The sequence below is a fragment of the Labeo rohita genome, unplaced genomic scaffold (genome assembly GCF_022985175.1).
Source record: "Labeo rohita strain BAU-BD-2019 unplaced genomic scaffold, IGBB_LRoh.1.0 scaffold_75, whole genome shotgun sequence".
Lineage (NCBI taxonomy): Eukaryota > Metazoa > Chordata > Actinopteri > Cypriniformes > Cyprinidae > Labeo > Labeo rohita.
In genome coordinates, this window is record NW_026129689.1 from 576,561 (window position 1) to 600,756 (window position 24,196).

At 29.8% G+C, this 24,196-nt stretch overlaps 1 protein-coding gene across 1 annotated transcript in view; it reads right to left on the reverse strand.

The window, feature by feature from the left end:
* Positions 1–24,196, reverse strand: part of ptprma (protein tyrosine phosphatase receptor type Ma) — a 298,397-nt gene that overhangs the window by 80,765 nt on the left and 193,436 nt on the right. The window contains 3 exon segments of the mRNA XM_051104590.1: positions 10,766–10,901; positions 17,035–17,109; positions 21,505–21,541. Of these exon segments, the coding sequence (XP_050960547.1) occupies positions 10,766–10,901; positions 17,035–17,109; positions 21,505–21,541 (248 nt within the window).

Genomic DNA, 24,196 nt, shown 5'->3' on the forward strand with positions numbered 1-24,196 from the left:
ATTAACGACTATTAATGGGTGCAAGAGGCATACCTGGGGAATCGGAGCGAGCAAATCCTCATAAAACCTCCCTGAGGAGACGGGATGAATCACAAGGGCTTATGAAGCATTAAACTCTCATACAAACCTGTGAACCAAACTACTGCAACTATATCTGTCTGTACAATTACTTTTAATATAATTAAACTAAATTCAGTGGCCTTTTCTGCAGATTGCATATTTATGCCAGTATATGCCAACAAATGAATCTTTTTCATTGTCATTAGTCATTGAATCATTTCAATTAAGATATTAAAAAGCACAAATTCATTTATGACTTTGTGTTTTATTAAAATATGCACATTTTCAAATCATCGAAGAGATTTCAGTAGCGTTTAAGCATCATAATGGATGAATCAATCAGAATGAATCATTAAACGAACGAACAAAATACCACTGGTGAAATTTTACTGCTCTGAAATCCTGCTTGACTTAAGGTCCAGACTTATTTTGAAACAATTTTAACTCAGAAATTACTAGTAAATAAGGCATATTTGTAAAATTGGTTATTATTACATTAATAAAGTCAAGCAGGATTTCAGAGCAGTAAAATTTCACCAGTGGTGTTTTGTTTGTTCGTTTAAACGAATCTTCTGAGTGAATGATTCATTCTGATTGATTCATTCATTATGATGCTTAAATGCTACTAAAGTCTCTTAGATGATTTGAAGATTTGCATATTTTAATAAAGCACAATAAAGTCATAAATGAATTGGCGTTTTTTAAGTTAATTTTAATGATTCAATGACTTGTTAAAAAAAGATTCATTTGTTGGCATATACTGGCATAAATATGCAATCTGCAGAAAAGGCCACTGCATTTATTCACAAAAAGATTAAAAGTCTTATTATGCTTTATTAAAAGTAGCTTCAAATCCTTTAAAAGACTTTAGTGTTTAAGCATCATAATGAACGAACTGTCTCTTGTTCAAAATGATTCATTCACTTGAAATGTTACTATGTTGCAAGTTTATCTTTCTGTTTTCATTACAACATTAATCCTAACTCCAAGCTCACACTTAAGTGAATGATTCATTTTGAAAGAGTCAGTTCGTTCATTATGAAGCTACTGAAGTAAAACAAATGATTCAGTCTGTGCTTAAAGCACCAATCTGAATGATTCAGTGACTCATAACATAAAAGATTCCTTTGTGGAAAACTGATAAAACGATGAAAAAAATGATTAAAAACTTGTTACTTTCTGTTTTCATCACTACATTAATCCAAACCCAAAATTCACTTAAGTGAATGAATCATTTTGAATCAAACCTTTTAGATTTGATGATACACAATCTTTAATAAAGCATAAGACATCTTTCAGCTGTAAAAGAAACAAATTTTAATGGCTCATACTGTATCTACTGTCATAAATGTATGTAATTTGCAGATATAGCCACTGAACAAATCAGCGAATGAATCTTTTGTATGAACAGATTCAAAAGACTCACTGGAATGAATCAAAATCCCCAAAAGTACAGACTTCATTGCACTGCACCTGATTAGTGCAAGTAAAACAGACTTTTTCTAAGTAAATATGTTGTTTCTCCTCTGTTATTTTTCAGGTAAGTCACTTCGGATAAAAACTGACAGATTCTGCGCAAGACCAGACGGATGATAATGTAATTCCAGGAGAGGAATGTGCTGCAGTATCTGTGTCCAAATATAGTGAGAGTTATAAATGCAGGAGATCTTTGCCATATCGGGGGATTTGATCAACAGACTCCAGATCTGCTCCAGTTTTATTCTAATCCTGGCTGAGGCTCCGAATCCCCACACAAACACACGCCGACTCACATTCCTCCACGAATGTCACGTCTGAAGAATCCCTCAACGTGTAGAAACCAGATTAAATCTCAAATTTGTCAGCAGAGTCGTCTAAAAATAAACTACACTAATTCATGCCGGAGCAGCAGCAAACTTCACTAAGTGGGAAACACATTACAACGAGGTCCCATTTGTTCACATCAACTATTAACAAGAACTAGCAATGAAAAAAAAATGTTAATTTAAACATTTATTAATACACTAAAAAAATATATTTTAGTGATATTTTGTACCTAATGAATGACATTTAAATTCACATGTAATTAACTAAATTCAACATTTACTAATATACTGTACATTTTTTACAGTATTTTTATTTAATTTAATTAAAAAATGTAGATTATTGAAGCATGTTTTGCACGAAAACACAATTTCATTCCACTTTTAGCAATTATTTGTGAAATTTACTAGAACTTTTAATGTTAATATTGTTTCTACAACTATTTTTTTTTCAGTATACATTATTAAAATCAAAAGATGCATCTGTTAATATTATTTAATGGATCTGATAACATGAATCAAATATAAATTTGATCATTTGTATCTAATGAATGACATTTAGACATTTGTACGCATTCAAATGACTGTGTCAAAGTATTTAATTCAACTATAACATCTCTACAAATTAACAATCCAAATAACTAGTTAAATGTTAATTTCACCATTTACTAATATACTGTAAAAAAAATATGGTAATTTTTTTAAATAAAAAATATAGATTATTGGACCGTGTTTTACAAGAAAATACTATTTTTCACATTAAAATGTAATGTTTAATTCAATGTGTTCCTTGATATTTTTAGTAATTATTTGTCAAATTTACTACCAATTACAGAGTTAAAATTATTTCTACACCGTTCTTTTAGTGTACATTATTAAAATCAAAAGATATATTTGTTAATATTATTATAAAAGGACCTGACAACATGATTTAAAATATAAATTTGATATTTTGCATCTAATGAATGACATTTAGACATTTGCACGCATTCAAATGACCAGGTCAAAGTATTTAATCCAACTATAACGTGTCTAAAAATTAACTATTCAAATTACTAGTTAAATGTTAATTTCACCATTTACTACTATACTGTAAAAAAAAGATTTTTTTATTTTTAAAAATAAAAAAATATAGATTTTTGTAGCATGTTTTACAAGAAAATACAAAAAATAATTAATTAATTAATTAAAAATCCTTAAAAATGTAATGTTTAATTCAGTGTGTTTCCTGACATTTTTAGTAATTATTTGTGAAATTTAATAGCAATTTCAGAGTTTTTTATTATTATAAAATCAAAAGATGCATCTGTTAGTATTATTTAATGGACCTGATAAAATGAATCAATAATAAATTTAATATTTTGCATCTAATTTAAGACATTTAGATATTTGCATGCATTCAAATGACTATAACATCCCTAAAAATTAACTATCCAAACAACTAGATAATGTTAACTCCACCATTTACTTATATACTGTAAAAAAATATTGTTTTTTTTTTTTTTTGTAATAAAAATATACATTATTGGAACATGTTTTACAAGATTTTTTTTTTTTTTTTTTTTTTTTTTTTTTTACTTTAAAATGAAAAAAAAAACGTAATGTTTAATTCAATGTGTTTCTTGACATTTTTAGTAATTATTTGTTACATTTCTAGCATTTTTAGAGTTAATATTGTTTCAGTGTGCATTATTAAAATCTAAATATATATCTGTTAAGAATATTACACAGGCATCAGAAAGATTAATGAGCATTGTAAACAAATAGGACCTTATAGTAAGTGATACAAATATTCCACATATATTTCAACATACAACTTACACAAAACTATATGAATTAAAAATGTGTGAATGTCCTTCATCAGATCAAGTGTCTCAAAGATCTAGAAACAAGAACAATGACAAACACTACATCTGTTTTCTCATGTCAAACTAAAGATTGCATTTAAACTAAAAGACACTTGATTTGATATTTTGTATCTAATGACGTTTGTACATGTTAACTTCTATCTAATCAGATCACGTGTGTGTGTGTGTGTGTGTGACACATGATGATGATTAACATGCGCTTAACAGACTCATGCAGAACTCAACAGAACAGAACTGAGATAAACATGGAGGGAAAGAAACCAAAGCGATGAATTTCGGGGCCGATGCATGGGTCGATGCACTAACGCAGGCGCCGCCGACGGAAAAAGGTCCAGCTTTCCCGTCGGCCGTCAAACCGCAAGGGGAAAACTGGACTCTTGCGCTCGTAATGCTGTTTCTTAAGCTCTAAGGGAATTTTCATCCGATCAGATCAGATCAGATCCTCCCCTTCAAACGGCAGCAGCAAAGAGAATCTCCTCCAGAGAGGAATTACCATATTTCCAGCGTTCGCTGTGATGAATGATTCAAAAAGGCGAGTTTAGCGAAGCCAGGGTTCGGTCGGGTCTTAGCATCCATCATTAAAAGCACACGTTGGCAGCGGCGGCAGCAGCGGCGGCGGACGCGGGTCCGGCCGGGCTGGAGTTTGAAGGGAGGAAGGAAGGAAGTCACTGGGTTCGGAATCATGCATGGAATATCAAAAGAGGCGTGGAAGAGAAAGCACTGCAACTAGTTTTCACAAAGTGGTTACTTACAGGTAGTAAGTGTAGGAGTGATAGGATCTTCTGCCGAGTGGGGTGGAAGGGCAAAAGCAGTGGTGGAAAGGGTGGAGGGGGAATGAAAATGGAAGGAAAGAAAAAGTAAAAATATTAATGTCTGAAAATATAGAAAAATGAACAAAACCTGATATGGTGACACACGTGACGAGTTTCTCCAGTGATCGTGAGCCTGTTCTGCGTGTCTCTGTGTGTGTGTGTGTGTGCGTGTCATGTGAGGCGGAGCTGTGGGCGGAGCCTACGGTGTGGGTGTGGCAGTCACTAGTAATAGCATTAACATCTCATTAAGGGCGTCCTTGGACCTTGGAGTTCGTCTGATGCGAATGAAAATAAGGCTGTGAGGTCATCTCTAATACATTCTTAAGATTATTTATTTATAAAACCAACATTTCAGCCATCAGTCTTTTTTAAGATACAAGGAATATAGTTAATACCTTGAAAAACACTGATGATCAAAAAGATGATTTATACTTGCAATTATACTGTTTTTTTTTTTAACAATTTATGCACTGCAACATTTAGATGTGCTTTATAGATTTTATTAATTGTAAATTAATTTGGAATAATGCACTAGTTTACATAAGAATGGTTTTGCAAACGATTTACACAAACTTATTGTGCTCATGTTGAATTTCGGTCTATGTACGCATGCATTTATATCACATATCATTAATGAGACTGCACTGCTTTTTTCAGTTTCTTTTTTAATTTTTTTCCTTATATTTCAATTAGGCTTAGTATGTTATCTAATCTCATAATTAGTACTTTATCTCATAACTATGACTTAGTCTATCATAATTTTGATTTTTTTTCTCCCCCCTTAACTTCATTTTTCTTCTTATGCTATAATTTCAACTTTTGTCAACTTATGCCATAAATTTGACTTTTTATCTCATAATTAGTAATTAGAATCTCATAATGACTTACTATATCATAATTTTGATGATTTTTTTATCTCATAATTTTTTTTAAACCATAATTTCAAGTTTTGTATTTCATAATTGATCTTGTAATTCATAATCTGACTTTTATGTCATAATTAGTAATATACTTTATATAATTAACATAATTTATCTCATAATTATGACTTACTATATCATCATTTTGATAGATTTTATCTTATAATTTAATTTTTTATGCAATCATTTTGACTTTTGTATCTCATAACTTTTTATGCCATAATTTTGACTTTTTATCTCATAATTATGACTTAGTACATCATAATTTAGTTTTTCTTAATCTCATAATTAAAATTTTTATGCCATCATTTCAATTTGTGTATCTCATAATTGACTTTTATGACATAATTTTGACTTTTCATTTCATAATTAGTAATTTATCTCAGAATTATCACTTACTATATCATAATTTGAATTATTTTTTGTTTCATAATTAAATATTTTTAACATAATTTCGACTTTTGTATCTCAAATTTTGACTTATCTCATAATTAGTACTTTATCTCATAATTACGACTTGGTATATCATAATTTTGATTATTTTTTATCCCATAATTACAATTTTTCAACTTCTGTATCTTGTAATTAACTTTTTATGCCGTAATTTTGACTTTTTAATCGAATAATTAGTACTTTAGTATACTTTAGTACATCATAATTTAGATTTTTGTAATCTCAATTTAATTTTTATGACATAATTTTAACGTTTGTATCTCATATTTGACTTTTTATGCGATAATTTTGACTTATCTCATAATTAGTACTTTATCTCATAATTATGACTTAGTATATCAGAATTTTGATTATTTTTTATCCCATAATTACATTTTTATGCCATAATTTCAACTTTTGTATCTCAAAATTAACTTTTATGCCATAATTTTGACTTTTTATCTCATAATTAATATTTTATCTCATAATGACTTACTATATCATAATTTTAATTGTTTTCATATCTCAGTTTTAATTTTTATATCATTATTTGACTTATGTATCTCATAATTGACTTTTTATGCCATAATTTTGACTTCTCATAATTAGTACTTTATCTCATAATTATGACTTAGTATATCATAATTTTAATTATTTTTATATCTCAATTTCACTTTTATATTATAATTATGACTTACTATATCATAATTGTGATTATTTTTACCTCATAATTTAATTTTTTCTGCCATAACTTTAACTTTTGTATCTCATGATTAACTTTTTATGCCATAATTTTGATTTATCTAATAATTAAAGTAGTACGTTATCTCATAATTATCACTTACTATATCATAATTTAGATTATTTTTTACCTCATAATTTAATTTTTTATGCCATAATTTAATTTTGACTTGTATCTTAAATTGATTTTTATGCCATAATTTTGACTTTTTATCTCATAACTATGACTTAGTACATCATAATTTATATATATTTTTAATCTGAATGTAATTTTTGTTATGCCATAATTTTGACTTTTGTATGTCATAATTGACTTTTATGCCATAATTTTGTCTTTTTATCTCATAATTAGTACTTTATCTCATAATTATGACTTACTATATCGTCATTTTGATTTTTTTTTTTTATCTCATAATTGTAATTTTTATGCCATAATTATAAGTTTTTATCTCATAATCATGACTTAGTATTTTTCAAATTTTGACCTGTTCTCTCATAATTTTGAAAGTGTTTTCTGGAGTCTTTAGTTTACTAAATTTGTCTAGAAACTGACATTAATTTCAGGAGAAAAATGAATGTTTTGTCAGCTAAATAATCTACATTAAACATAACAGTATGTCACACTAGACCTCATTCACGAAAAGCAGAACACATTCCTGATTAAACTACTCCTATATACATAGTTGCACTTAATTAAATGCAACAATTTATGCAAGAACAGCTGCATAAACACAAATTTACACAAATGTATTTAGATGAATGCTTTATTAATTAAACTGCACTTATTCTTTGAATGCAAAATGTTAATCTTGTGCTTTATTAATGAGGCCCAATGTGTGAAAATGTCAGTTTTCAGTGTTTGGACAAATATCGATCAATACTAGACCTCAATCATGAAACGCAAGCAGAAGTAATTCTGTGCAAACCATTCTCACACACACACAAAAAAGCTTGCATTTAATCGACCGCACTCATCATTTATGCAAGAACAATTTACACTAATTCATTCAGCTTGTGTTTCATTAATGAGGCTGCACTTCAATCTCTCACAGCTTCATTTTCATTCGCAACAAAGGTCTAGAACAGGGTGAAGAGAGACAGAGAGGACAGGACAGAGAGCGGTTAGAAACAGGCTGATTAGCTCTCGTTGCAGGCAGGAGCGCCGAGTTGGGGCTCGGGATTTTAATTCCGCGCCAAACGCGAGCTGCAGAAGCAATTCTAGCGCTCTAAGTTTATTAGTTGTCTCTTCTAATAGTGAACTCGGTCCTGACTCAATTACTGATGTCTGTGGATATGGATCCCATCAAATTACTCTGAGATTTAACATGCGACGCCAAGGTCATTATGCTAAAACCGGCCCGGGCCGACGCATACAAACGATCCGACGGAAATCGCCCCGTCAGCAAAATGAAGGCATCCCTCTTCAAATGTTTGGCCATTTTGAGGCTCAACAGCAAAATCAATAGAGACAAATACCCTTATTCTGAGAACGTAATGACTCTCATTAAAAACATATTTACTCGGCCCTGCTTGCAATTTACATCTGAAACCAGCGGAAACGCGCTCTGAATCTAAACGCCGGGGTTTTTACTCCAGCCGAGGACGGATCTAATGTAAACTCGCCCGGAGCGACGCGCCCTGGGCGTCTCTTTGAAAAAAACGCCTTTCATCAAATTTTCTCTCTTATCTTGCTTTTCTTTCGCTTTTTTATTCTTCCCGCTCGAGATAAGCTCGGAAAATATTTGCGCTGTTTCCCGTCGCCGGGTCATTAAAGCGCCGCCGTTTGTTTGAGAGCGGCGCGGGGAGAGAAAAATTAATATTTCATCAGGCGGCATGTATTGGTGCCGCAAACCGTGTAATGGTGCTTATCAGAGCGATCAAATCAATTATTCTGTGTTCAGCTGACAAAAGGGGCCGTTTGAAAAGCGAACAGAAGATCAGCAAAGATTCATTTGACTTTCATGTGTTCATGGGCACATTGGATGGTACCATGACATGGGAAGATTTCTGTACGATACAGCAGCAATACAACAGCTCTCTGAAGCTGAAGTGACTCATTTTATCCCACGTTCAAACACGTACTTGTAAGTGAATCGACGGCAGTTTCAATCAACAGTGTGACACTTTCAAAACAATCTCAACCAATGATGTGAGTCTGGGGGCGGGGCTATCAGTTGACTGACACGGTGCGAGTGCAGCGCTGCATACTTTTATCTCATAATTATTCACGTTTTCAGCCCACAATTATGACTTTTTATCTCATATTTTCGACATCAACTTTTTGTCTCATAATTATGACTTGTCACCATAATGACTTTTTATCTCATCATTTCAACTTTTTCACTCAAATATTGTTTAGTGTCTCATATTTTTGACTTTACATTACAAAATTTTGACTTTCTTCACAATGTACTTATTTCATAATTTATACTTTTGTCAAAATTATTAATTGGTACTTTATCTCATAATTATGACTTGGTATATCATAATTTTGATTATTTTTATATATTTCATTTTTTAATTTTTAATCCATAATTTCGACTTTTGTATCTCATAATTGATTTATATGTCATAATTATGACATAAATATGACTATATGTCATAATTAGTACTTTATCTCATAATAACATAGTAATATAGTAACAATACAGTATATTTCTGTCATACTTTTTATTTCAGTTATTGCTTAGTATATCATAATTTTGACTTTTATCTCATATCTTTGTCTTATGACTTTTTATGTCACCACTAAGGCTTTTTATCTCATAATTTCAACTTCTTCACTCAAGTATTGCTTAGTATCATATATTTTTATAGTTTCAACTTTTTATCTTTTGTCACAATTTACTTTTTATTTCAAAATTTATACTTTCATGTCAGTTTTTATCTCATAATTTCTATTTTTGCCATAATTTCGACTTTTTATCTAAATTTTGACTTTTCATCTCAGTTGTCACAATTATGAATTTTTTCATAATTTATACTGTCACAATTATTACTTTATCTTTGTCATATTTCACTTGTTGCTTAGTATGTATTATTTTTGACTTTTCATGTCATCATTTTGACTCTCTATCTTATAATTATGACTTTTTATGCTTAGTAGATCACATTTTTGACTTTTCATGTCATAATTTCAACTTTGTATCTTACAATTATGTCACAATTATGACATTTTATCTCATAACTGATACTTTTATGTTACAGCTGTAACTTTTATCTTATAAATGATACTTCAGTTATAGCATTATCATGCAATTATTATCATATTTTTGACTTTTCATGTCAGAATTTTAACTCTGAATCTTATAATAATGACTTGGTCACAATTATGATATTTCATCTCATAATTGATACTTTTATGTTACAACTGTAACTTTATCTTATAAATGTTACTTTTTGTCATAATATCAATTATTGCAGTATCATGCAATTATTTTACGTTTGACTTTTCATGTCATAATTTTGTCTTTTTATCTCATAATTATGACTTTTTAGGATTAGTAAGTCACATTTTTGACTCTTCATGTCATAATTTCAACTTTGTATCTTATAATAATGACTTTGTCACAATTATGACATTTTCCCATAATTGACACTTTTATGTTACAACTATAACTTTTTTCTTATAAATGTAACTATTTGTCATAATGTCAATTAATGCAGTATCATGCAACTATTATATTTTTGACTTTTCATGTCATAATTTCAACTTTGTGTCTTATAATAATGGCTGTCACAATTATGACATTTTATCTCATAACTGACACTTTTGTGTTACAACTGTAACTTTTATCTTATAAATGTAAACTTTTTATCATGCAATTACTATCATATTTTTACTTTTCATGTCATAATTACTACTTATTATCTCATAATCATGACTTTGTATGCAATACATATTTTTTTTTAATCTCATTTAGATTTTTTATGTAGACTTTACACTCTAAGCCAATGATGTGTGTTTGGGGGCGGAGCTATCTGTTTGACAGACAGATGGTGGGAGTGCAGTGGAGCTTAAATGACTCACTTCAGCTTTAAAGGAATTAAACAGAATTTCATGTAAATCAGCAGATTCATGTTAATGAGATCAGATTAAATATTGTTGAACAGAAGTGAAGCTCTCTTACCGTTTCTTCATGACCAGCACCACGCCGAGGAAGATGATGACGAAGAGCAGGATGCCAGCGATGACGCCGGCGATCTTCACCGTGTGATCCGTCTGTTTCTCGGGTTCCACGGCATCAGGCTTCCGGGTCGCGGCACCTGGAACAGGAAGTTTGGACAATCGGGGCTGAAATGAGTCACTGTGATCATATGATGAAAATACAACACATGAGGACGAACAGACATACTGTAAATATTGACAAAACATCACTGGCAGGAAATGAGTCAAATAAGATTTATATGATTGTGTGCGGTTGTTAATAACAACGGTTAGTATTAGCAGATGATTAATCAAGTTAGTTGATCTTTTTCTTCCCACAGCTTTTGTTTTCTCATAAGCAACATCTGAGACAAAGTTTACTGAAACATAACTGAGAACTCATAACCATAAAGAGCAAAATCTGAGCAATATCACTTTCTAAATGGACTGAAAGCAGCTCTAGTTGTGGAGGAACAGCGAGCGTACGAGAGGTCAGAGAGAAACAGAGCGAGCGCGTTTGCCTGTTTACTGTATAATGTGATGCGTGTCGAGCGTGTGCCCGATGAAATATCAATTTCCAGCACTAAATGAGAAGAGGATGAAAAATAGCGCGGACGCGACGCTCATTTGAGCCGGGCCGCCGATCGGTTCCTCCTGCCAGCGACGCTTTTTCAATCAAGGCCCGACAACATCCATCAGCCGGGCCTATGGGCTGCCGTTGCCGTGGTGACGGACGAGCAGGTTCCCGTGTTTGGGTTCGAGCTTCTGTTTTGCCGCAGGTGATTCACAACAAACAACAACAAACCAACTGCTTCCCAGCAGATACTCACACAGCTACAGGCCCATTTCTGACACACGAGAGAAAACTCATGGTGTGGTAAATCATAATTATGAAGTCGAAATGATGACAATTATGACTTTTTATTCATACCTATGAATTGCAATGCCATAAATTAAACTTGTCATTGTGACTTCTCATCTTGTTATTTGTAATTTATCTCAGAATTATGACTTTTTATGTCAATTTCAGCTTATTATATCATAATTATGTTAGTTTTTTGCTTATAAGTTTGACTTTGTATTAATTTTAATTTTATCTCATTATTGTTTTTATGCCATAATTGACTTTTTAATGCCATAACTTTTTACCTTTTAAATTCTTTTTCTTTTTACCTTTTAAATTAAAGAGTTTGTCTCATAATTATACCTGTCATAATTTCAAGATTTTTTTTATCTTATAATGACTTTTATCACAATTGACAAAATTTTTACTGTTCACGTCATAATTTCGACTGTTTATCTCAAAATTATGACATAATTTTATGTCATAATTTCAGCTTTTTGTTAAATCATAATGACTTTTTTGCTTATGTTTGTCTTTGTATTAATTTTAAGTTTATCTCATTATTGTTTTTTATGCCATAATTTACTTTTTACATCATAATTTCAACTTTTTAATCTCATAATTTTGACTTTGTCAGAATTTTAACTTTTTGTCTCAATTATAACTTATTTCAATTTGTTATGTCATAATTACTTATCACAACTGACTAATTTTTTTTACTTTTCATGCCATAATTTCAACTGTTTATATCAGAATTATGAATCAGAATTATGAATTTTTGCTTATAAGTTTGACTTTGTATTAATTTTAATTTTATCTCATTATTGTTTTTATGCCACTTTTTAATGTCATAACTTTTTACCTTTTAAATTCTGTAAGAATTTTTACTTTTTATCTCATAATTATACCTGTCAAAATAAGTTTTTTATCTTATAATGAGTTTTATCACAATTGACTTAAGTTTTACTGTTCACATCATAATTTCGACTGTTTATCTCAAAATTATGACTTTTTATGTCATAATTTCAGCTTTTTTTTTTTATCATAATTTTGACTTTCCGTCAGAATTTTAACTTTTTATCCCAATTATAACTGTCATAATTTCAAGGTTTCTCTTTTTAATCTCATAATGACTTTTAATCACAATTGACTCAATTTTTACTTCACGTCATAATTTCAACTGTTTATCTCAAAATTATGACTTTTTATGTCATATGTCATTTATGTCAATTTTGACTTTTTGTCATTTTTGTCACTTTTATGTCATAATTTCAGCTTTTCATATCATAATTACTTTTTTTGCTCATAAGTTCAACTTGGGTCGATTTGGATTTTATCTCACAATTGTTTTTATGCCATAATGTAAACTTTTTCTCTAAACTTTGACTGTTTGTTAAATTTTTACATTTTTACCTCATAATTATGACTTCAAGGGTTTTTTTATCTCATGAATTTTTTAATTTTTACTTTTCATGTCATTGCAACTTTTTTACATCATAATTATGAAATTTTTGCTCCTACGTTCGGCTTGTGTCGATTTGGATTTTATGTCATTAATTATTTCATGCCATAATTGAATTTTTGTCATAATTTCAACTTTTTATGTCATAATTTGGACCTTTTTTTCATATATTTTCGACTTTGTAGTTCATAAATTTGATTTAAGTCAGTTTAGATTTTTATCTTATGATTGTTTTTATGCCTTTTTTATTTTTACCTCATATTTTTCCAGTTTTATGTCATAATTTAAACTTTTTTATCTCATAATTTCAACTTTGTAGTTCATAAATTTGATTTAAGTCAGTTTAGATTTTCATCTTATGATTGTTTTTATGCCTTTTTTTTATTTTTATCTCATATTTTTCCAGTTTTATGTCATAATTTAAACTTTTTATCTCATAATTTCAACGTTGTAGTTCATAAGTTTGACTTACGTCAGTTTAGATGATTTTTTTTGCCATAATTGACTTTGTATCTCATATTTTCCAAGTTTTCTATCATAATTACAATTTTTTAATTTTGTAATTATGACTTTCAGCTCATAATTTTGATTTAGGCCAATTTTTATTTTTATCTCACAACTGATTTTTATACCATATTTGACTTTTTATCTCATAATTTCCACTTTTGAACTCTTTATCTCAATTATTGTTTAGCATGTCATAATTTGGACTTTATACCTCGTATTTTAAACTTTTCATGCCAGCAATGTTTCAAAGTTTTTAATCTCATAACTGTTACTTTTAAACCAGAATGATGATTTTTATCTCATAATCATGATTTATTGTCATGTCACAATTTTGACTCTTTTCTGCCTCATAATTTGATTTACCAAAGCATGATTTTTCCCTCATGTGGTGAAAATATGTTTCCACACAATCGACTTCGATTTAAATGTTGTAGCCTCATTATGCAGATCATCAAAAAGCACGCAGGAGATCTGGACCGAAAACGAAACCAGAAATTGAGCATGATTATTAGCATAAGCGCATAAATCTCTCTAGGATTTTGTTTTTGTCATGACGCTCATTTACATTGTGGAGTCTGAGTTTGTTCAGTGTGGACGGAGGCGAGAGAGAGCGTTTGAAGACGGGCCGCGGGCTGCAGCGAGGGGTCGAGGAGGAGAAAGAACAGCATAAACAGCCTCGCTTCACATGACCAGAGGTGAAACCATCACAGTCTCTCTCACAAACAAACACGCAAACACTGAAATCTGTTTACATGAGATTTAACTGGATAAAATCGTTTGTCAAGACAAACTTCAGGTCGGCTTGAGAAAGCTTAGACAAAGTTTAAAGCAGATGTAAAAGCTTAAAGATTTCAACTTTATAGAGATACATTAGACGGTTAGTATGGTGCTAGCATAATTAGCATGTTACTAGCATGTTGCTAGCATGTTTCTAGCATGAGCAGCAAGTTATTAGCATGTTGCTAACATGACTAACATGTTACTAACATTATTAGCATGTTACTACCATGTTTTTAGCATGATTCACATGCTATTAGCATGATTAGCATGTTGTTAGCATAATTAGCATGTTACTAGAATGTTGCTAGCATGTTTCTAGCATAAGCAGCAAGTTATTAGCATGTTGCTAGCATGATCAACATGTTACTAGCATGATTCACATGCTATTAGCATGATTAGCATGTTGCTAGCATGTTTTTGGTACAATTAACAAGTTACTAACATGTTGCTAGTCTGTTTCTAACATGATTAGCATGTTGCTAGCATAACTAACATGTTACTAACATGTTGCTAAGATGTTTTAACATGATTACTAGCATGTTGCTAGCTTGTTTGTAACATGATTAACATGCTTTTGGCATGACTAGCAAGTTGCAAGCATGTTTCTAACATGATGAATGTTATTAGCATGTTGCTAACATGTTTCTAACATGATTAGCAAGTTACTAACATGTTGCTAGTCTGTTTCTAACATGATTAGTATTTTGTTAGCATGACTAACATGTTATTAACATGTTGCTAAGATGTTTTAGCATGATTAGCGAGTTACTAGCTCATTTGTAACATGATTAACATGTTACTAGCATGATTAGCATGTTGCTAACATGTTTCTGCCATGACTAGCAAGTTACTAGCATGTTGCTAGTCTGTTTCTATCATGATTAGCATGATGTTGACATGATTAACATGCTACTAGCATGAGTAGCATGTTACTAGCATGTTTCTAACATGATTAGCATGTTTGCTAGCATGATTAGCATGTTACTATCATGTTGCTAGTATGTTTCTAGCATGACTTACAAGTCACTAACATGTTGCCAGCATATTTCTAACATGATTAGCATGTTACTAACATGATTAGCATTTTGTTAGTGTGTTTCTAGCATGACTAACATATTGTTAGCATAATTAGCATGTTACTAGTATGTTTCCAGAATGATTAGGGAGACATTAGCATGACAAGTATGTTATTAGCATGTTCCTAGCATCTTTGTAACATGATTAGTATGTTGCTAGCATGTTTCTTACATGACTAACATTGTTAGCATGTTACTAACATGTTGCTAGAATGATTAGGGAGATACTAGCATGATAAGTATGTTATTAGCATGTTGCTAGCATGTTTCTTACATGACTAACATTGCTAGCATGTTACTAGCATGTTACTAGCATGTTGCTAGCATATTTCTAGAATGATTAGGGAGATACTAGCATGATAAGTATGTTATTAGCATGTTGCTAGCATGTTTCTAACATGATCAGCCTCTTACTAGCATGTTGTTAGCACGGTACTGTCATGATTAGCATGTTTCTAACATGTTTCTGGTATGATTAGGAAGTTGCTAGCATGACTGTAGTTGCTAGGCTGTGCTAGTGAGATCAATCGACGGATTAAATCTGTTTAAATAAGGGATCAGTAGTTGAGTTTTCTCAGGTCGACCTAATTAAAAAAACAAGACATTTTTCTCTTTACTGTTGATCTGTGGAAACACCACTTCAGCATTAAACACCACAGCGCCGGGTCAAATCCTGCATCTCACAGTGGCAGACGAGCGTCACCTGGGACCGTTCGACAAACACGTCAATATTGAAATGTAATTTCGTGAGGGACGTGGCCGTCATGCATTCTAAACGCCGCGCGCGGGTTCGGGTTTGCCGGGGTCGGGGTTTGCCGGGGTCATATCGATTCCTTTGACGGACTTGGGCGCTGAATAAAAAGCAGCTAATTTAGCGACTCCCGCTCCGCCGTTTATTTTCCACAGTAAATGCGTGCGTTCGCCGCGCACACGTTCAGCTAATGGAAAGTGACCTTCTACAGGAAGCAAACGGCAGGGATCAAATGAAGCTCATCAGACAGACGCTAACCCTGAAAATCCTCAATTACCTTTTCAACCTGCATCCATTCACAACTAAAACCGATCAACAAACGCCGCTTTACACAACGCTCACGCCTTACACTAATACACATGGAAGAAATATTCAAATATACCATACAGCACCACATATGAAAAATAAACAAATGACACACAAACAGTTCACATCAAAAAAATCCAGTTCACATTTCACTCTAAAAATTAAAATAAATATAACATATTTAGCATAACAATATTGATTGAAAATATTTATTTATTTTTATTGTGACATTATTTTCAAGAAAATTAAAACATTTTTATGATTTTTTAATTATTTTTATTTATATTTTAGGTCAATAATTCTCATTAAAAGGTCTTTAAGTAACATAAATGTAAAAAAAAAATATATTAAAAAAATAATAATAATAATAAAAAACTAAATAATATAAATAAAAATATATATATAAAATAATAAATATAATAATATAATTTATTGGGGGTTTTTTTGGAGTGAAATCTGATCTGGACATGAACACACACACGCGCGCACACACAGAGAGAGCGAGGTGGACGGTGGAAGTTCTGACCTGTTAGTTGGCTGTCGCCGGCAGCGGGTGCGATACGCACATACGGCGTGGTGAGCTGAGTCACAATAATGGCAGCTAGAACAAGAGAAGAGATCCAGCCCAACATGCACAGAGAGAGAGAGAGAGAGAGAGACAGACACACGCTGAGGCATCGTTACATCTGTAGGGTTATTAATGCAGAGCAGAGACAGACAGACAGACGCTCGTCAGCCGCCGACACACACAGCACCTCACTACAGGACTTATTCCGTTGTCATTTTTTAGTCTCTTCATTTTTGTCATTTTTTAAATGTTGCTTTATTTCAGTTTTAGTTTTTATTTATTTCAGGTTAATTTAAAGTAATTTTCAGTTTGTTGCCAAGGCAAGTTTTCTTTTTATATCTTAGTATGTCATAAAAAACGAATTAATCTTTTTTAATCATAATCATGACTTTTATCTCAAAATTATGACTTGGTATTTCATAACTTTTTTCTTTTACTTTTTTAAAAAATCTCATAATTATATCTCAGTTTGTCATACTTTTGACCTTTTTCTCAATTATGACTTATCATCTAATAATTTTATCTTAGTATGTCATCATTTGGAACCTTTTCTCATATTTATGACTTTATCTAATAATTATATATATTTTTTATAATTATGACTTGGTATCACATAATTTGAACCCTTTTTCCCATATCAGTGACTCATGATTCTGACTTTTTATCTCATAATTAGATTTTTCTCAATTATGACTCTTTATCTCATACTTACAACTTAGTATGTCATAATTTGGTCCTTTTTTCTATTTATGTAATACTAAACAATTACATTATTTATTAGTACATTATTACTTTTTACCTCATAATTTAGATTTTTCTCACTTATGACTTTTTATCTCACAATTACGACTGAAAAATGTACATTATTTTTTAAAAATGAAAATATTTTTACCAATGCATTCACATATTTCACTTTTGAGTTTTTATTCATTTTTATTTATTTATTTTTGGTCATTGTATCATATTAATGATTTTAATCTCATAATTTGAGTTTTTCTCCATTATGACTTTTTATCTCACAATTGTAACTTCGTATGCCATCATTTTCTTCTGTTTATAATTTTTATCTCATAATTAGATTTTTCTAAATTATCTTTTTTTAATCTCATATTTTTTTATTATTATTATTCTATTTTATTTCTTTGCAATTATGACTTATCTCATTTTTGTTTTGTTTTGTTTTGTTTTGTTTTTCTCAGTTATGGCTTTTTATCTCACAATTATGACTTAGTATGTCTTAATTTGGTCATTTTCTTCTGTTTATGATTTTTATCTCATAAATAGATTTTTCTCAATTATGACTTTTTATCTCATAATTAATTTTTTTCTTAATTATGACTTTTTGTTTCATAATTTGTTTTGTTTTTTCAATTATGACTTAGCATGCCATAATTTGATTCTTTTCATACATTTATTAATTTTATCTCGTAACTATGACTCTTCTATGCCATAATTTGGCTTTTTCTCAATGACAAAATATATTTTGGACCCTTTTCTCATATCAGTGACTTTTATCTCATAATTATGATTTTTTTATCTCATAATTTGTCCTTTTCTCTATTGTTACTTTTTTATCTTATAATTATGACGTACTACATCAATTTTGACTTTTTTCTTTTAATTATAACTTCTTCATAATTATGACCCAGTATGTCAATTTTGATTTTTTATTATAATTATGACATTAATTACATTTCTACTTTAACTAATATTTTTTATTTCGGCTATAACATGCAGAAAAGTCACTGGCAGAATATAAACTGGCAGAAAAATCAAGAGAAACTTTGATTATAGATATTTCATTCAAGACCACAAACTAATACAGATAGTCAAATCTCATTGTGAATTGACTCTTTCATCCAATATTTGTGTGCTTATTTTTCAAGTATGGCATTGTTAGCTTAGTGGATGTGCTGCCTATGTAGTGCTCCAGATCACCACCTTTGAGGTTGTATTTCAGATTGATGCAGCGGCGGCTCACGAGGGCTTTGGAAAAGAGCTTGAGAAAGACAGAAAGATTTTATTCACATGCTCAGTGAGTAAAAACAGCTGGACACTGAAGGTCAGTGAATTACTGCATGTGGAAAACACTAAACATCTACCCTTCATGTGTGTCGTGATCGACAGGTATAGAGCGCAACCGCTACAGCTCGTGCAAAACCATTTTAATTCGGACAAACAATAAAGGATTGTGCGCGTCAGATGGGTTTGGTGTTCACGACCGTCTTCGAAACTAAAGCCACCAACTCTCATTTGCATCGAACAGGCTTGACACCATTAGAGACGTGGCATGTAGACAGGAAAATAGATTATGCACCATCTGTGCTCAATTAAATCGCAAACAGCGGCGAGAAAAGGCCCGCGCTTCGCTAACTGCCGCCGAAGTCTTCTAACGGTCCACCAGAGGTCAAAAAACACAAAAACACCGGCGCCGTACGTGAAGCCATCCAGTTTTCAGCGGAGCGATTCTCCATCTGTCGCCGTGTGAGATGATTCCCCTCAGAGCCGTCCAGCGCTCACTTCTGCTATTCAACATCACATTTGGTGATTGTGCTTTCAATGAGACCCAATCACAGTGTGTTTTGTTCATTCTGATTAAGCACCGGCCACTTAAGAGCATCAAAGCGTACGAACGATTCAGGTGTGATTTCATTTATTTATTGTTTTGCATTAAGGAAATCACACCTCTTTTACTTTTGAAGTTGATTTGTCTTCGTTTTTAAGACATTACAAAATATAAATAAGCATAAATTAAAGTTATTAAAACAAATATTACCATCATATAAACGGTAAATTAAAAACATCATTATTTTTGCATTACAGTAAAGTACATTTCAGGAAAATGCTAAATATTTATGCAAAATATAATTGATTTTTAATATTTATTTTTATTTTTGCATTAAGACAATTACACCTATTTTTAAAAGCATGAATAGCAATAAGCATTATAATTATATTATAATATAATTTTTTTTTATAAATCTATTTATTGATATTTTTATTTTTTATATGTTATTTATTATTCATATTTTATTATTATCATTATTATTATTATTATTTGTAATTATTTTTATTTTTATGCTATTTAAGGAAAATGCTAAATCTTTATGCAAAATATAATAGTTATTAAAACAAATATTACTATCATATCAAAGTAAATTAAATTTTTGCATTAAGGTAAATTTAAGGAAAATGCAAAATATTCATGCAAAATATAACTTATTTTTAATATTTATTTTTATTTTTGCATTAAGACAATTACAGCTATTTTTAAAAGCATGAAGAATAGCATTAAGCATTGTGTTTTCATGACAATTAAACACATTTTTACATTACTTTAAACTATTGCAATTCTGTTTTCCTTTTAAAGTTAATTCTTCTTATTTAAGACATTACTAAATAGCATTTACAAACAAACAGTTATTAAAACAAATATTACTATGATATAAAAAGTAGTCATTAAATATTATCATAATATATAAATTAAATAAAAAACATTATCTATTTTTTAAATAAAATTATATATATATATATATATTTTTTTTTATATTTTATTTATTAATAATTTATTATTATTATTTTTCATTATTTAAAAAATATGGTATTATTAAGTGGTATAGTATGCTATGGTAAAATGCTAAATCTTTATGCAAAATATAATTTTTTGACTTTGGAGTAAAATCATAATTTTGCAATATCATATATATTGTTTTATATATATATATATATATATATATATATTAATTTGTTTTTTTTTTTTTAAATAAAAAAAATTACTTGAAAACTGACAAAAAGATAAAGGTTTGAGACTGTAAACTTATTACAAATGACAATCATTGAAAAAAATTAGAATAAATATAAAACTACTTGATTTAAAGCTGTTGATTGTGTATATAGTAATATTATATAATGTACATAAGCAGTTTAAGAGCGTAGAGAAGGGAGATCAACAGTTTTTTGTTGCGTTTCGCTTGTTTTGATCGTCTGATTGGTGGAGATTTTCTCACGGAATCATGGGAAATGTAGTTTTTCCATCAGGAACTCTGCTGTTAAATGCAACTATCTAAAAAATACCACTGATTAATGACCGAAGTAGGTCTGTCTTCGTAAGTTACCTTTAAAAATAAATTCACATCTGGAAAAATAAGGATTTTGACTTCCGGACTGTTGCGCTCTATATCTGCTGTGATTTCAACACTTGATCTGATCAGATGTGCCTGAAATAAAGCGTATTTATGTTTATCATAATGCATTGTGTTTGATATGGTGTAGAGATGCAGTATGTTAGTGATGGGTGTGCAGTGAGTTTCTCCATCAGGAGCACAGCCGCAGTCATTTGTGCAGACATGCTGGAATCACTGGCAGCGCTGTTCGGCTTTAGGGAACATGTTTCAATCAGTGCACTCGATTACTCTCACACAGACCCACCTTTAGTGGCCACGCGAACACAATCGATCTTAGTTTCCTGCGAGAGACACAGAGACACAGAGACAGAGAGAGAGAGAGACACAGAGGTAAAAAGGGAAATCATTAGTTTTGTGTCACATGAGATGCAAACACTGATGCACAACATTTAATGAGTCTCATTTTCTCAAAATCATCACTTATTTTCACCTGTCATCTTGCACATTTATATGATTAGGTTTCAAGTGCAGGTTTTTAAAGCAGATTTACAGAAAATCATGATGTTAATGTTCTTCTATCTTAACATCTTGTACTATTTGCCTTGTTTCCCTGTAAAAATATATAACATTTCTTAAACCAAGATCAATTTACTTTAAAATATGCTACTGTTATTACTTATTACTGTTAAACAGTACTGAAATTAAAACTAAGAAAATGTAAAATAAAAATAAATAAATAAATAAATAAACATAAAAACTTCTAAAATAACTAAAATTGGAAAAAAAAATTAATAAGAATATATAGACATTAAAAGCAGCTAATAAAAATTACAAAATCACACAAAATTACTAAAATTTAACAATTAAAAATTAAATTAGAAATAAAAAAAAATTTATTAAAATGTAAAAATACTAATAATAATACATGACAATATATATATATATATATATATACACACACACACACACACACACATTTATTACAAAATTGAAAAAAAAAGAAAATACAAAAAAACATTTTAATAAATTTAAAATAATAATAATAATAATAATAATAATAATAATAAATAAAATATACATTTATTATTCATGTGTTAAAATAAATAAAAGTGAAATAAAATTAATATGAATATACAGACCTAAAACACAGCTTATAAAAATAATAAAATCACTCAAAATTACTTAAATGTAACAATTAAAAATTAAATAAATTAAAAAAGAAAATAAATACAAAAATAAAAACTAATAAATTTAAAATAATAATAATAATAATAATAATAATAATAATAAATAATATATACATTTATGAAATAAATTATTTTTCTTCATGTATTAAAATAACTAAAACTGAAATAAAACTTATATGAATATATAGACATTAAAAACAGCTAATAAAAATAATAAAATCACTCAAAATTGCTAAAATGTAACAATTAAAAATTAATTAAATAAAAAAAGAAAATAAATACAAAAATAAAAACTGACAGAAAAAAAATAAATAAATACAATCATGAAATAAATGATGTAATCTTCTTCATGTACTAAAACAACTAAAACTGAAATAAAATTAATAAGAATATATAGACATTAAAAACAGCTAATAAAAATGACAAAATCACACAAAATTACTACAATTAAAAACAAATATTAAACTGAAAAAGAAAATAAATACAAAAATAAAAACAAATAACAAAATTAAAATAACTGCCAAAAAAAACAATAAAAAATATACACATTTATGAAATAAATAATATAATTTTCTTCATGTACTAAAATACCTAAAACTGAAATAAAATTAATAAGAAAATATAGACAGCTAATAAAAATTATAAAAGCACACAAAAGCACTCACAAAAAAACAAAAACTAAATTTAAAAAAAAATTAAATAAAATAAATACAAAAATAAAAAAATAAAAAAATAATTTAAATAATTGACAGGGAAAAAAATACATTTATGAAATAAATGATATCATTTTTTTCATGTACTAAATTAACTGAAACTGAAATAAAATTAATAAAAATACATAGACATTAAAACAGCTAATAAAAATGATTAAAAAAACAAAATAACTAAAATTAAAAACAAGAAAATAAACACAAAAATAAAAACTTGTTCAAAATATTAACAAAAATACTTTCTCAGTGATACTAAAATAAGACCAGTGAGATTTCTGCTTAACAAAACAACACAATGAAACAAATGAACTTGATTGAAGATATTTTCTCTGAAAACAAGGCTGATTATCTCACGCAATTCTGCTTTTCAAGTAAATTGATTTTGTTTTTAAGGCCGTTTATATGCAACCAGACAAGTGCTACTGATTGAGCAAATGAGAAAAGGCCTCCAGACAGCACTGAATCTCAGCAGCAGACGCTTCATGAGCCGCTTCTGCTCCACACAAACACAAATCTGCTGCTTAGTTTGAGCGTAAAACGCACTCGATGGAAAAGCAGCGACTGCTGTTCCAGAAACGCTGTGTGGTCTCACTTCCATCAGACTCCTGCCACGGCCGGCGGGACATTTTACAGGAAACGAGACGCCGAACGCCAGACCGTACTGCTGTCAATTCAGACTCAGAGGACTGAGTTTCAGCAAACGAGAGCATCGAACAAGTTTCCACTTTTACCGGTTGTGCAGCGCTCGTGTCTTACAAATAAAGTCGGCTAATATTCATGGAAACATTAATAAAATCACTAAAACTTTAAGTAAAATTAAGAAAAAAAATATTAAGAAAGTATAGATACTAAAAAGCAAAATTAAACTAAAAAAAATTAAATAAAAAAATAAAAAAAGAACATAAATACAAAAATAAAAACTAATGAAAAATGTAAAACAATTTAAAAGAAATAAATGATATCATTTTCGTCATGTACTAAAATACCTAAAACTGAAATAAAATTAAGAATAATATACAGACATTAAAAACAGCTAATAAAAATGACAAAACCACAAAATTACTAAAATTAAAAACAAAAATGAAATTAAAAAAAAGAA